Raw genomic sequence first — 15,000 nt, 5'->3', positions numbered from 1 at the left:
CGTGGCCGGCCTTCATCTGCTCCTCAAAGTCCGGATCCCAAAGAGGCCCCCGCGCTTTTCCACAGCAGCAGCACTCGTCTTCCTCCATACCTGCCTGACATAGCTTCATTCCACAGGGAAGAAAATACTCCTCTGCCGTCCAAAATCTAATAAACCCTACACTACCTTCACCGGCCTGGAAGCGTCACTGCCAATAAACGCAGCCTTTTGATGTCTGAGGTGAGGAGAGATGAAAGAGCTCGCTTGCGGAGGGGAGTCCTCGCCGGCCCGGCCCGGCCGGACGTCACGGCTTCTGTTCTGCAAGGAAAATGAGACGTTTCAGCTCGAGGAGTGGGAAAAATCATGATGGTAGAGGTCAGTGGGAGAGGAAATTCAGTTTAATGTGAAAAGCCAGCAAACCAGTGTATTTTATTATATTAGCACATTATACACTTTATCTTATGTCCTTGATGTCAATTTTACAGGAAATGAGAACAGTTGTGATAAATCAACAGATAAGGAATGACATTTTTTTTCATCCATCCTATCGTGTACATGACCAGATAGGTTGGAGAAAATGTTTAGTCAGTAAAAAATAAAATGTGATTAATTACAATTGAAAAGTGTTTTCATTGTGTCTGTGCAGATACAATCAAATCATATGACTCATCACATGTTGGGCTCATGTGACTGACGACTGTCCAGTCAGATCACTCGTTCTATTTACTTGGTGAAATGGTGCAAGGTCCCTGCACAACGTTATACATCAGAACTACTCCCTTGTACTGATGCTCCCTCCCATAGGCTTTGTAAGGACGCTGGCCAGATGGGGTTCCCCCTCACTATGAAATACACCATCATTGTGTCAATGTTATCATGAGAAATAGCAATCCAAAACACTCTTCTTGAAAGGGAGAGAGCAGAACAGAAGTGAAGCACGTATGCATCGAAACATTCCACATTAGAAGAGCTTCATATCAATCAATCAATTCAATCTTATATAGCGCTTCTCTATATACCCCGAAGTCGCTTTACAGAGTCCAGAGTCCAGTCCAGTCATTCATACACAGTCATACCGGTGGTGGTAAGCTACCTCAGTAGCCACAGCTGCCCTGGGGCAGACTTGACAGAAGCGTGGCTGCCAATCAGCGCCAACGGCCCCTCCGACCACCACCAACATTCATTCAAATTCATACGATGCGATGCAATGCAATGTCTTTATGATGGTAAATGAGCTTCATATATATCTCTACACACCACGATCTCCTGTGAGTAGTCAAAAGTCCGTATGAGTAATGGTGACATCAATTTTAAGTGTACTATTCATACACATAATGTATTTATTTATATTCTTGTATGCAGTATTTTCAAAAGGCGGGATACTGTATTGTATACACTGAGGGGTGAGGAGCAGCTTGAGAATCATCAGGCCAGACAGTCCAGCAACAGTAGTGGCCTCTAATCCCTGAAGTGAGAGGGTGTTCTTCATCAGTCAGTCAGCACACAGGAGAACAGGACAAAGGGAGACGTTTGGAGAAAACGTGACAACAAGGACACAGAGGGAAATGGAACCAAGAGCAGGTGTTTACAGACTGGTGAGAGATGGACAGAGAGGTCCTCAAGGCGACTCGGACACAGAACAGTGCCTCTCTCTCTCACACACACACTCACTCCCTCCCTCTCTCTCTTTCCCTCTCCCTCTCTCTCTCTCTCTCTCTCTCTCTATCTCTCCAGAAAAGGAGCCGTAAATATCTGTGTGGAGCTGCAGCTTCCTTTCGAAAGGCAAACTTGTGAGAAAGCCACCTTATAATTCACTGTTCCCCTTCAGCCAGACCCACAGCTCCACGCTGAAGGATTTCTGGAAATGCGTTTTTCCATAACACTCGCAGGCGCAGCGTGCCCCTGGCTGGAGTTCAAAGTTCATGCTTGTTTTGAAAATAATGATAAGATCTTTGAAGTGTGTTTTATTGTTAAGCATATCCCCATATTGTTTTTGGCTTTAGCGAGAGAAATGCTAACGATGAGCTGGATTATGCATATTTCTTTTGTCTCAGACAAGACCAGTGGTGAGCTGCTTCATCGGTGGGCTGGAAGCATAGCAGCTGAATGATGTCATCATGATGAGACACAGGCTGTCAGAGAATTGGCAGACATCTGGGCAGAGGCTGGTAACAGAATTTGGCATCCAACTCTTCCAACATAGCAGGTGGTGGTTGAAATTACAAAGCAGAATGCACAGTGTTGCAACTCATTCGTATTGACGGGTGAGTAATCGAGGGCACTAATATACTGATTATTCAGTTTAAAGGGATGGATAATGGTGTTTCTTGTCATCTTTGGTTGTGGGATACTGCTGGGAATCAGTGTGAGTAAGGTGTTTGTTAGAGAGGAGGCACGGAGGAGTAGAGGGGAGGGGGAGAGGACAGAGTAGAACTACTCCGTCTCCTGCTTGCTAAGAAGGGGCTTTTCCATTCCGTGTGGACGAACAGACACATGTAACTCTGCTCGGCTTTTTCCACAACAAAAGCAGCTGATTATCTAAGTGTTTCCGTGGTAAAGGTGGGTGTTTGTGTGTGTTTAGGTGAGGGCGGGCAGAGGAAGACAGATAACTACTTTCCACCACTCACCATCTATGTGAGGGAAGGTGGTGGTGGTAGGGGTGTGTGTGTGTGTGTGTGTGTGTGTGTATGTGTGCGTGTGTGCGTGTGTGCGTGTGCGCGTGTGTGTTTGTGTGTGTGTGTGTGTGTGTGTGTGTGTGTGTGTGTTTGAGTGGAGGGGGTGGGGTTGTCCGGTGAGTCAGACCCCAGGCATGAGTGGAAACTCCTGAACGAAGCCCACACATTCACTCATTCCATCACACTCACACATGCACAACTCATTCAGCACTCATCATGGGCTGACCTTAAGGAAGCGTTCCCTCACTCAGACCACACAGACACACACAAATTCACACTTTCAAGACAGGAACTCCCTGGGTGACTTGTTTCCATGCCAACGTTTAAGCGTGCCTTCAAGTGTCAGGTACACAGTGGTCATTTCAGTTTCCCTAAACAAACCTTGATCTAAGTCCCCTGGTGGGCCTGACTCACAAAGTGCTCTAGATTAGTACGCCTTGTGCTGTCAACATCGCACACAAGTATTGCTTGTGAATTTTCAAAAGAAGTACAAAAACAACAACAACATCAATGGGAAACATTGATAATAAAAAAGAAACTATGCATTGCCTGTTTCTCGTTCAAATCCTACTTCAATAACTACAAATTATGTATTTATGTGTTTAGGTATTTTGACTAAAAAATAGTGTGCCATCTCCACAAGGACGGGTGTGTTCTTTAAGCAATGGAGCCTCTCGACCGTGAAAACACAGGGGTTATCTTCATGTGTACCGAAGCACAACCTGTCATCCCGATTCTCTCTCCATCCCTGCTGCTCGTATGGCAGTGATGCCCAAAGGAAAATGCTCCTACCTTGAAATAGTTAGGGTGTTTTTTCACCCAATCGGGCATCATCTGCAACCAATATAAGGTCTCTTCTGAGATAGGGAGCCTGGTCGACAGATGTCTTCCACCTTTCTTGTGTGTGTGTTTGTGTGTGTGTGTGTGTGTGTGTGTGTGTGTGTGCGTCTGTGTGTGTGTGTGTGTGTGTGTGTGTGTGTGAGATGTCATTGAACTCTTTTCCCCATGGCTGAAGTATGGCATGGCATCTTCTGTTTCTCCTGGGGTTCAAGGCTGTTCTTTTGATATGATGGAGGATTTGCACCCCCCACCCCCCCTTTAAAAGTTTGTTTTTGGTTTTTACCAGTGGTCACAAGTTACAACTCATAATTACAGGGGGAAAGCTTCTGGAATGTCCACAGATGAGAGGGTAGGCTGGAAAACACAGCGTGTGAATTAGAGCAATAATGAAGCTCTCACACATCAGAACGTCCCATCAGACTAGGTACTCCCCCGGAGAAAGTCAACCAAAGAGATGGTTTTAGATATCAAACGCTTGTCAGATATATACGCCTCAAATATGATGTCTTATTTAAATATAAAATTATTATAAATAACACTTTTCAGGCTGAAGGTATAGCATATATTATACATAACATGACAATAAATCATTTAGATATATTTTGGGAAGGATTGTGTTAATACCTTTTATTTTATTTTTAGTAAAACTAAATGTATAAGTAAATGAATGTGTGTGTGTGTGTGTGTGGGGGGGGGGGGGGTTGTTATCTGTGTAGGGGTGTCTGTGAGAGAGAAGGGCTTTTTATACAGCCTGTTCAAGGCGAGAATATTGTGCCTTCAATCCGCCTTGCCGTTCTCTATGAAAGGTATGAAGACAGAATAGTGCACACCAACCCGAAATCATAAGCATTAACATGTACTTGATGAGCACACCAACTTTGCTTGAGTCTAAACATTGCTATGAATGTCCACAGCTTGCAAGAGCCTGCCAACACCAAGTTCACCTGTCATTGTTTTTTCAAGTTACAGATAGTTTATTTCCGTGCATTCAGGACAACTCAAAATTCAGAATGTCTGACATGATATTTCCCAGCTCTGACTTTAATGCGTTCTTTGCCATATTGATAACAATGTCAGATTGATTCAATGATTCTCCTCACAAAAGCTGGGGATATTTTCTCTGAGTCGGAGCAGCGACTTTAAGTGGTGTTACACACTTTGTTTGTAAACGTCACGTCTCTGGTTCCACACACACACCTCTGTTTGGTTTGGTGTAACCAAGCGAAGGAGATATAATATGGGGTCTTTTAAATGGCACTTTAGTGAGATCTCTGTTTAAAAAGGAATAAAGAGATAGAGACAGAAGACTCTAGTTAGTCTGACTAAATACAGTTTTCATTTTTCTTTCAATACTTTTATGTACGGACCTGCTCTCTTGTACAAAGCAAAGGGTGGCACGTTAAAAAAAAACCTTGAAGAAAGTATTTCGGTGAAATACAAAGGTTTTTATAGATGCTGATCTAGCCTTTGTTCTTGGAGCGAAGACCTACACCTGTTTCTGATGAGGAGAGCTGGAGCATGTCCCCTTCAAGAGCCTGATCCGTTCTGATCTCTTTGATGTAACCTGATCTAACAGTTCCAAATGGCAGGATCCGATGCTCACGGCTGGGCCTACGGCAGCAACATGTGCAAATCACAACTGGCACTGTCCAGAGATGGACCAAGACACTGAGCGTGGGAGAGGGACAGACAGAGAGAGAGAGAGTTGAAAGGGGAGAAGGGGAGACAGAGTTGACTCATGTCAGCTCTATGGACGTGGGAATGCATGCAGCTCCAATGTTAAGGAGATAAAGGTTCACACACCTGTGAAGCTGGCGTATGAGCTGAGAGGAGAGGGGGCGAGGAGGTACGGAGAGTAATATAGAGGTCCTGGGTGATGTTTGAAACGTACCTGGCAATATCCGAAATACTTCCAAGTAATGCATGGAGGTGTTCAGGATGTGGGGGAGATGCCGGATGTTTTGTGCAGAGAGGTGAGCACATCTGTGTGGAGGTGTGGGTCATTTGTGTAAGTGGGTGGAGACGGTGCGACTTAAGAGGGTATGTATGAGGGGTGTACTGTGAGGGCGAGAGCAAGAAGGGGGGAAGAAGAGAAAAAAAAGTAGAGAAGAGGTGGTGCAATCATGAGACCTCATGAGCTCGTGAGCAGAGATCTATGGTGGGGAGACAGTGGTACAGGAGGTAGAGCAGTCGTTTAGTAATCAGAAGGTTGCTAGTTCGATTCCCTGTCGAAGCGTCCTTGAGTAAGACACTGAACCCCTAATTGCTCCTGATGTGCAGTGTGCCATCAGTGTAAATGTAAAATGTAAAATGTGTATACATTGTAAGTCGCACATATGTAAGTCGCTTTGGATAAAAGCGTCTGCTAAATGACTAAATGTAGATATATCCATTTGATGAGAGGGTACAAATAAGAATGGACAAAAGTGGGACATGGCGTGTGGTGGTGTGTCTGTGTGTGATACTAATTAAAAGATTAAAATAATAGTGGCCAGACAACCACCTGCTTTGAATATGATTAACGTTTAAGTATAGCAGATATTGTTTATCCAACACGACTTCATTTAGAATCTTAACAATAACAAAATGGTGAATGTAAAAAAAATGTAAATACACAAATAAACAAATGCCGAATGGGTTCAGGGACAAGCCGGAACATGTGTGGAAAGTGAGGAGATGCTGCGAAAGAGAGGCTGTCATCACAGTTCAGTACCGTGAATAACAGCCAGGTGGACACAAACACTGAGGGGGGAGAAAAAAAACATTAAAATGAGAAAGCAGCACACAGCCACAGACTTGAGAGTGAACTGTCAGTCAAAGCTCAGTCCAGTACTCCTGGTACTGGCATCACCAAAACATACACACACATACACAAGCTGCTGTCCTCCTCACATACACTCATCTGTGAGTGATTTAAGGGTCAAATTCTTGAGGATGACGTGTAATAAAAATGGGAGGAACAGGTCAAAGTCACTCGATTCAATCAGTGACAGACTCTCCTGGGCCCCGCACAGACCCACTCGCGCTCTAATCTATACCGGCATCTGTTTGAAGTCTCACAATGAATACCAGCAGGACTGCAGAGACTGAACGTCCCAGCTTCCCTAAATGCACAGACAGGTCCACTGTACAAATAAGTTACCTTACCCAAAATGTATTGATGAAGTCTAATCACCAATTCATTTGCTGTATATTTGTCTAATATCTGTTTGGTAATTGTCTTCCAATTGAATTGGTTTTCCCATAACTAATTTGCAGGCTTGAAGGATAATGTGCTCATGCCATCTGAAATCAGACGATTTGTTTTTAAACAGAGTGTACTAGGCTAATCAATATGTGTATCAATATGTGTTTTAAAGATTTAATTGAAAACGAGTCTTGGTGGGCAACCAGGCAACCTTTACACAATGGTGTAAACAACAACACGACACTAGTGCACATAATCTGTTGTCGGTTAATAACAGTGCTAGTTTGAATAAAGTGAGTCGCTAGACTGCTGCAGTATATGGCAGGGTTGATCTGCGAGCGGCCTCTCATTAACCATTAGCCACTCAATCCCTTTAATCTCGCCGCCGAAGGCCTGTAAATGAGCACACTAACTCTGTAAAGCACTAACGCATTTATGAGTTTATTGTGCGAAACGGTTAATTAAGACATCAGAGCGAACCCCCCCTCGAGGCCTAGCGGGAATAAACCAATTACCCTTTCCATTATCCTGAAAGAGAACGAAAAGAAAGACCTCCAGTTGCGTGGTTTTTGACGCGATGTCCCTGTTTTGTTAACCGATTTTAATAAACCACTGAGGTTCACACTGAGCTGAACCCTGGCTTTCTTTGACCGTCCGTGGTAGCCAAGTCAGTCACGCTACAGGCGACACAAGCCTTCCGATTCTTTTGAGCAGCCGCATAACGACTGGCTGTTAAGCCTTAACATGTCAGTAATACATAATTATACACACGGATTTACGCAAACCAACAAGGGTACTAAACATATAATTGAAACTTCTAAGGGCCTCGACGGCCCATTCTCAAGGTGATGTGGTCATTTCCCCCTTGGTTTCACTTGGGCGGCGAAGGGAGAAGAACACTGCCGGCCAGAACAAGGCGGAACAGACAGAAAGAGTGATGGTCGGTCCCTTTGAAGTCGGAGGGGCCCTACTCGATACAGTGTCCTCGTGTCTCTCTCGCGGGCTACAGACACCACCTGCGTGGTGCCCCCCGCGATGGGTTAAGGGTCAAATCGGGGGAGCGTGCGTGGAAAGATTTAAATGTTAACTTTACTGTGGGTGATATAGGCTACTCTAACGGGGTGAACATCCGATTGTGCGGGTCTAATTGTTAATGTTGTTAGTTTTTGATGAATGGAAAATGCTACAGTTTTGTGCAGGTGAGGCAGTAGAGCCGACTGGGCAAGGCTTTGGCCTTCACGATACTTGCCTTTTCATCGGTGTGGACGCGAACAGGGGATAGCAACTCCAACCCACAACAACACTAACTAACTAATGACAAGAACAATAATAATAATAATAATAATATGCTGTCAAATAATATATTTCATTCACATTCAATTGCTTTGCCTATTTTATTATGATATCTATATTGCGTAAGCTATCATTTTTTTTTTTTTGTCTTGGAAGTTATTTTGTCCTGGAAGCAAGTACCACAAGTGGTTTATTCTCACTCTGTAAAACCGTTGATGGGGAAACAGGCATTTCGGAGCCAGTGAAAAAACACCACATGAAAAGAAACAGTTGGGATCACAGGAGCCGGTGCGTGGGCAATTTTACTATACAAGACAACGATGGAAACCTGCCACGCCTCCGAACCCTGTTCTGCGCACTGATTGGCGGGTGCGGATGGGAAAGGGGGATGCTCTGGATAAAACGCTGTGCGCTGCACTTACAGGTAGAATGCTGATGGTCCACCGGTGCAAATGATTGACAATATCGCAAGCTCTATTAGTACATCAATGCTGACTAAATATTGAGAGAAAAGCGCCTGAGTTGTTGATAGACTTCAACGTAACAAACCTTCAATGGCATTTATTTGAAAAAAGATTTAAGCCTTTTTCAGTGTTTTGCATTCTTTAACTCAGTACATACAGCAGAGGAACGCGCAAGGAGCCGACCAGGAGGACATGCACTCCTATCAGATTAGGATATCAGCGATGAGGCTTATGTGGTCGGTGTCGATGTTGGTGCTTCTGCAGCATGGAGTTCTCGGGGCAAGGAGGTTTAGAGGGGGTCGCAACTCCCAGCCTCGTCGGGTGTTACCCTCAGTGCCGTATCGGGACCGAGGCGACACGACTGAGAGCTTCTCGCTGGATTTCACGGCGGTGGAGGAGAACATGGACAACTTCATGACGCAGGTGAAGAACCTCGCGCAATCGCTGTACCCGTGTTCTGCGCAGAAACTCGACTATGATATGAAGTTACACTTTTTGGAGAATAGTTCCGTTACATGCAATGATGGAAGTCCAGCAGGGTAAGTTCTCCCTCTTACACATAAACACATCACATGTTACAAAACACATACTAAAAAGCTTCTAGCCTGTACTAACCATTCAGTCCAACGTAGCCTATATAGCTATTTTCGTTTCCAGAATACAGATTAATTGTGATGGAGAGGTTACATTTGCAATATTTGCGTGTCTCTCGGTTAGTTACTCTTTCTCATACAAACACTCTGTTACTAGGTTTAAGGTATAAGCTATTCTGCCACGACATGAACAGCAGGCTTTTAAAGCAAACCTCTAAAAAAAACGTGTTCAGTCATACCATTCACATGAAAGAACAGTTGTTGGAGGTATGTTGAGAAGGTGACGGGATGCAGCGGCGTTGATGTGAATGATATCTATGGCATCGTTTCGGTCTGTAAAATGGGTAAATAATGTAATTGGTCAGGCACCTCTGGAGGCACATTCATGGGTTCGCATTGCCGCAAGTGTTGCCGAGTGATGTTTTGCACACGCGGTTCGCAGTGGCAACAGATGCCTAGCGGTGTGTGTGAGACTGTAATGTCAGGTGTCTTAGCTCGTATGCTGCAGGTCCAGTGTTTAACACATAATTAAATAACTATATCAATAATCTAGTATTGTATCCTTTTTGTTGGCAAATTGACATGTACGTTATCCCTGCGATTTTGTACGTAGGCCTACTGCTAGAAGAATGCGTGTGAATTCAAGGAGAAATGCAACAGGTGGGCGGGGCACACATTATCTTTCGCGACAGAGAACAACCTGTTAGCAGAATCAGCGATGGTCCGTAGACCTACCGTTCTAGAGAGAGGCGTGGTGACAGTTCTAGAAACCCAAACAAAATGTATTTTATGAAAGGTTGGCTATTAGACACACATGCCAAACAGTACCAGACTTAAACCCTGATGATTTCAATTTGGCGCACCACAAAAGATGCAGATATCCGATTAATTGTTTATGATATATATTGTAGGTCTTTACCTTCATTTTGGTCAATATATACACTGTGGCCGAGAAGTGGCACGTGTATCTGTGTGTTTAGCGTGATGGACTCTCGTCACTCAAGACGATTATTCGCGGATGTCTTAAACCAAATCTTATTTTTTTTTCACCCCTTCCACATCTTTGCAAAGCAGACATCGAAAACATTTAGTCACTCTTGTCAGGCATTGCACCTATTATGGGTGTATTGATGTGACCCTGTGCTGAGTGGTAGGCTGTCACGATGTGAGCCTGCGCTGCAATAGGCAACCCTGTTCAAACCCTTATTTTTCTTAAACAGTGAAACGTTTAAGGGTGTTTCCGAAACCAGATAATGGCGGTAAGTTTCACTGGTTGGATACCCGTGGTCTTCCAAACAGTCTCGTGCTGTGACCAAAATAACCATCCGAGAGTGAGTTTATGGGGCCAGCCCAGCAGCATCTGAAGGCAACCCATCAGACCAGTGTTAGCATGACAATGTATTTAAGCAAAATTGAACGGTTACTTTTGAATCAAAGTAAGGCAGTCAGGCTTTGTGTGATTAGCGTTAGGATGATCACTGCTCTCACTGACGACTCTAAATCCTATTCATACGTAAATGAGTATCTTTGACATGCTCCCATTGGCAAAATTCCAAAAAAAGTTTGCACAAACAAGGAATTTGACTATGGGTTAAGTGGCTGTCAGTGTAAGTACATAGAATAAGTTTCATATATATATGTAATTCATATATATATATGTGTGTGTGTGTGTGTGTGTATGTATAGTGTAACTATATAGTGTATATTATTTCACTTTAGTGTTTTGCACTCTCACAGGAGTAGTTTAGGCCTTGCAGAGACACTGACCCTAATCGTCTCTGAATTGCTGTGTGATGCTACAGCCTATACCCCCTCTCTCTATGTCTGTGTGAGTATGTTTGTGTGTGTGTTGGATCCAGACAGTACTCCCTGTGTGTATTCTGTCCCATCTGCTTCATGCTTTAGAGCCTCTGTTGCGTCTGGGTCAGACACACTCACACACACTCACACACACACACACACACACACACACACACACACACACGCACACACAAACATGTCAGATCACAGCTGACTACCCATAGAGGTATATGATCTCCACAGCTGCGGCCACTTTCTCTTTCTAGTTTTCAGTGTTCTCATTTATCTCTCTCTCTCTCATTTCTCTATCTCATTTCTCTATCTCTCTCTCATTTCTCTCTCATTTCTCTCTCTCTCTCTTTCTCTATCTCTCTCTCTCTCTCTCTCTCTCTCTCTCTCTGCTGGCTTATTTCCTTTGTTCCCTTCCCAGTGTCTCATGTGGTCCTGTCTCTTGAACCATGAACACATCCTTAAGCAGCATGTCAACATCTGTGTTTGTGAAACCCCAGTGTCTGCACCCCACTTGTCCCCTGGTCCGACTGCATTCAGCTGTTACCCTACCGCTCCATCTCTCATGACCCCCACTTCATTTCTGTCGCTGCTTCTGTCCCTGATAGGAACTGTCACAGATGCTCTTTGGAAATGTGTGTGTGTGTGTGTGTGTGTGTGTGTGTGTGTGTGTGTGTGTGTGTGTGTGTGTGTGTGTGTGTATGTTACTGTGTGCGTGTGTGTGTGTGTGTGTGTGTGTGTGTGTGTGTGTGTGTGTGTGTGTGTGTGTGTGTGTGTGTGTGTGTGTGTGTGTGTGTGTGTATGTTACTGTGTGTGTCTGTGTGTGTGTGTGTAGTTACATAAGCTTCCCATGGTAGATATGATATCGAGAGCTTTATTGTGTTCTTGTGTGGTCCTATGGGAGTTTGTGATGGTTAGCCTGTGGAGAGTTGTGGAACGAACACAAGGATATACCGTTATGATAGTTTTAACAGTCATGAATATTTCATTTGTTTTTTTTCAGAGTTGCCATGATATGTGCACTCTGTCTCAGCTTTGAAACTGCAATTGTTGGTGTAATATATGTTGGACAGCACAGGCCAATATGACAAAACGGTTGGCATGATCAGCTTTATATTTGATGTTTGTGGTGTGTAAGTAGGATCTGTTTCCAACTACCTGACTGATGTTGGATAGAATACTTGTGTGGGAAATCATCTAAAATATATATGTCTATTTCAATAATGTATTTTCCACTTATGCATTATACATACGTCTTCTATATTTGTCTGCCCCCTTGTGGACACTATTTCATGTGCAGCAGATAAGAGCAATTTGATGGCCTAATTCAGACAGTGATTTTATAGTAGGACCATTAGCAGAAGTATAAGGTGTATTACTATGATACATTCAATCACATTACTGTCAAAATATATACTTTGCGTTTGATGAGAGTGTGTGTATTAGTGTGACAGAGTGAGTTAGTGAAGTTAATTGGGTTTTTGTCAGAATTACATTTGAAAACAACACTATCATTAAAACCAATTAATAATCAAATAATCAATTGTGAGTGTGTGAGTATTCACTTGTCTATATTACTGTTCATGGGTAATTATGTGTTTCTTGTACATTTTTACATTTTAGTATTTAAATTAGTGGCAGAGAAAGATAGTGAAACAGAAAGACCTTATATAGTGTGCAGTCCACGTCTGTGTTTAACACTATTGCATTTGTCTTACAGGTACTACATAAAAGAGTCTAAAGGAAGTAAAAGATGGCTTATATTCTTGGAAGGTGAGTTTGGGAAATTGTGTGTGTTCTGATGATCTTGATTGAATGATGGAAATGATTTTGAATGTTGATGATCATTTAGTGGTGATTTGTATGCTTATGTCATTGTGTGTGTGTGTGTGTGTGTTTGAACAGGTGGCTGGTACTGTTTTAATAAAGAGAGCTGCAACAGTAGATATGAGACGATGAGACGCCTCATGAGCTCCACAAAATGGCCGAACACAAAGACAGGTGAGACGCCATCACGCAGACACACGTGTCCACGCCCATACCAGAGGACGGCGTAACTATCACACACAGCCTGTGATCATACAGTATTTAACAGTGAGGAAATAGAAACACACACACACACACACACACACACACATGCCTGTCATGCAGCAGACTTGGCATTCAGGCAGACACACTGATGATAAGGAGGGGAGGTGGTGTTTAGGAGTGGCTGTGATGTGGTCAGGCTGGTTTAGGTCTATTCTAAATGTACTGATGCTATTTTAACTCTGTGATCTCTGTTCATTTAGGACAGGGACACTTTGTGGTGCAGGCATTGTGTCTCCTCATAAGACTAAAGCTCTTTATTGTGGTGGTGTTTTATTTTATTTTATTACTAAAACGCGGGCGCCTGTGTGTTTGGTCTCCTCAGGCACAGGAATTCTTTCCCCCCTGCCAGAAGAGAATCCCCACTGGTGGAATGCTAACATGGTGTAAGTAGTCTTGGTGTATATTTGTGTTTTTTCTTTACGTTCGTGCCTGTTATTGTTTGGACATGTGTATGTGTGTGCGCGTGCGTGTGTGTGTGTGTGTGTGTGTGTGTGTGTGACTATGAGAGACTATGACCATGTGTTACCAGAATTATATGTACCGGTATGTTTACACAAGATAAGAAATATCTTGTTGGAATCAGGCGGAAGTTAGCTCCAGTGTGTCTGTGCCCATACTCTTGAGCTGCAGGGCCAGTTTTACTGAGCTGGCCAGACGACGCATCCATAGACTATCCATTGTTACACTGTTTACTGACTCCCCCTGGTGGGTAGAGAGGGAACTGCGCTTGTGTTCAGCGTGATGAATCATGAATTCTTACTTCATGGAAACAGGTCAAGTTTGCCACTAGAATTACTCTCCTGCACCCTAAAAAAATTATTTTAACTTGTAAGACGGGACATATTTGTGAATCGTTTTGATAAATAATGATATCATTTGAAATATCTGTATATGCTATATATTTTAATTATATGTGGTGCTCTATACAATTGTTTTATGTAACTCTGTGTAACATTTATGTATGTGCATTGTTATGCTGTGTAATGTTGATTATTTCAATCGTAACTATTTGTTCTAGATTCATACCATATTGCTCCAGTGACGTGTGGAGTGGAGTGTCACCAAAGACAAATGAAAGTAAGGGTGTTATTGCAAGTCTATTTATTCCCAGTTTTACCATTTATTCATTTGTGTTTGTGTGTTTAGGGCTGTTGTCTAATTCGACTCTAATTGTGTTTGTGCAGGTGACTATGCGTTCATGGGGTCTCTGATTATAAAGGAAGTGGTCAAGGAGTTGTTGACCAAAGGTTTGGACACTGCCAAGGTGGCGCTACTGGCTGGTAGCAGGTATGCATTTCTGTACATGTGTGTGCACTGATTTAGATTCTGACTCTGATTGCATCAAAATAAATGTTGTCTGCCAGGACCAATAAGTAATGTGTGTGTGTGTGTGTGTGTGTGTGTGTGTGTGTGTGTGTGTGTGTGTGTGTGACAGTGCTGGCGGTACAGGGGTGCTGCTGAATGTGGATGCGGTGGCAGAGTTGCTAGTGGAGCTGGGGTATGGGGGGATCCAGGTGAGGGGTCTGTCAGACTCGGGCTGGTTCCTGGACAACCAGCAGTACCACTGCAGCGACTGCCTGGACACTCTCAGCTGTGCCCCCACTGAGGCCATCAAGAGAGGCATCAAGTAAGACACACACACACACACACACACACACACACACACACACACACACACACACACACTCACACACGCAAGCACAGTCACACAAGCACACTCGGATATGAATTCAAGTGTGTTAATGTTAATAGTTAATAGTGAAAAAAATCTTATTTCTTCCATTTTTTTGTCAAACCATTCTATTTAGAGATCATTCGTTTATAATGATGGTTCATAATTTGCCAGTCATTTTGTTTTCGTGTATTATTAGCAACATAATATTACGAAATACCTATATTCTGAATGTAGTCATCAACATACCAATAACGTCAGGCTCATTAACCACATTCATTTGTCTCATTAATTTGACCTTTGAACCCTGTCCATTAGGTATTGGGGTAGTGTGGTCCCTGAGAGCTGCAGACAGGCCCATGAGGGGGAGGAGTGGAACTGCTTCTTTGGTTACAGG

At 43.4% G+C, this 15,000-nt stretch overlaps 1 protein-coding gene across 1 annotated transcript in view; it reads left to right on the top strand.

The window, feature by feature from the left end:
• Positions 1-7,774: 7,774 nt before the first annotated feature.
• Positions 7,775-15,000, top strand: part of notum1a (notum, palmitoleoyl-protein carboxylesterase a) — a 9,032-nt gene continuing 1,806 nt past the window's right edge. Inside the window, exons 1-8 of the mRNA XM_031564170.2 lie at positions 7,775-8,977; positions 12,561-12,613; positions 12,746-12,841; positions 13,254-13,314; positions 13,950-14,008; positions 14,116-14,218; positions 14,367-14,558; positions 14,922-15,000. The exon at positions 14,922-15,000 is cut by the window's right edge and continues 19 nt beyond it. Coding sequence (XP_031420030.1) covers positions 8,631-8,977; positions 12,561-12,613; positions 12,746-12,841; positions 13,254-13,314; positions 13,950-14,008; positions 14,116-14,218; positions 14,367-14,558; positions 14,922-15,000 — 990 coding nt within the window. The 5' untranslated portion in view covers positions 7,775-8,630. The remainder of the gene's footprint in view (positions 8,978-12,560; positions 12,614-12,745; positions 12,842-13,253; positions 13,315-13,949; positions 14,009-14,115; positions 14,219-14,366; positions 14,559-14,921) is intronic.

The sequence above is a fragment of the Clupea harengus genome, chromosome 1 (assembly GCF_900700415.2).
Source record: "Clupea harengus chromosome 1, Ch_v2.0.2, whole genome shotgun sequence".
In the NCBI taxonomy this organism is placed as follows: domain Eukaryota; kingdom Metazoa; phylum Chordata; class Actinopteri; order Clupeiformes; family Clupeidae; genus Clupea; species Clupea harengus.
This window is presented reverse-complemented; position numbering and strand designations above follow the sequence as displayed.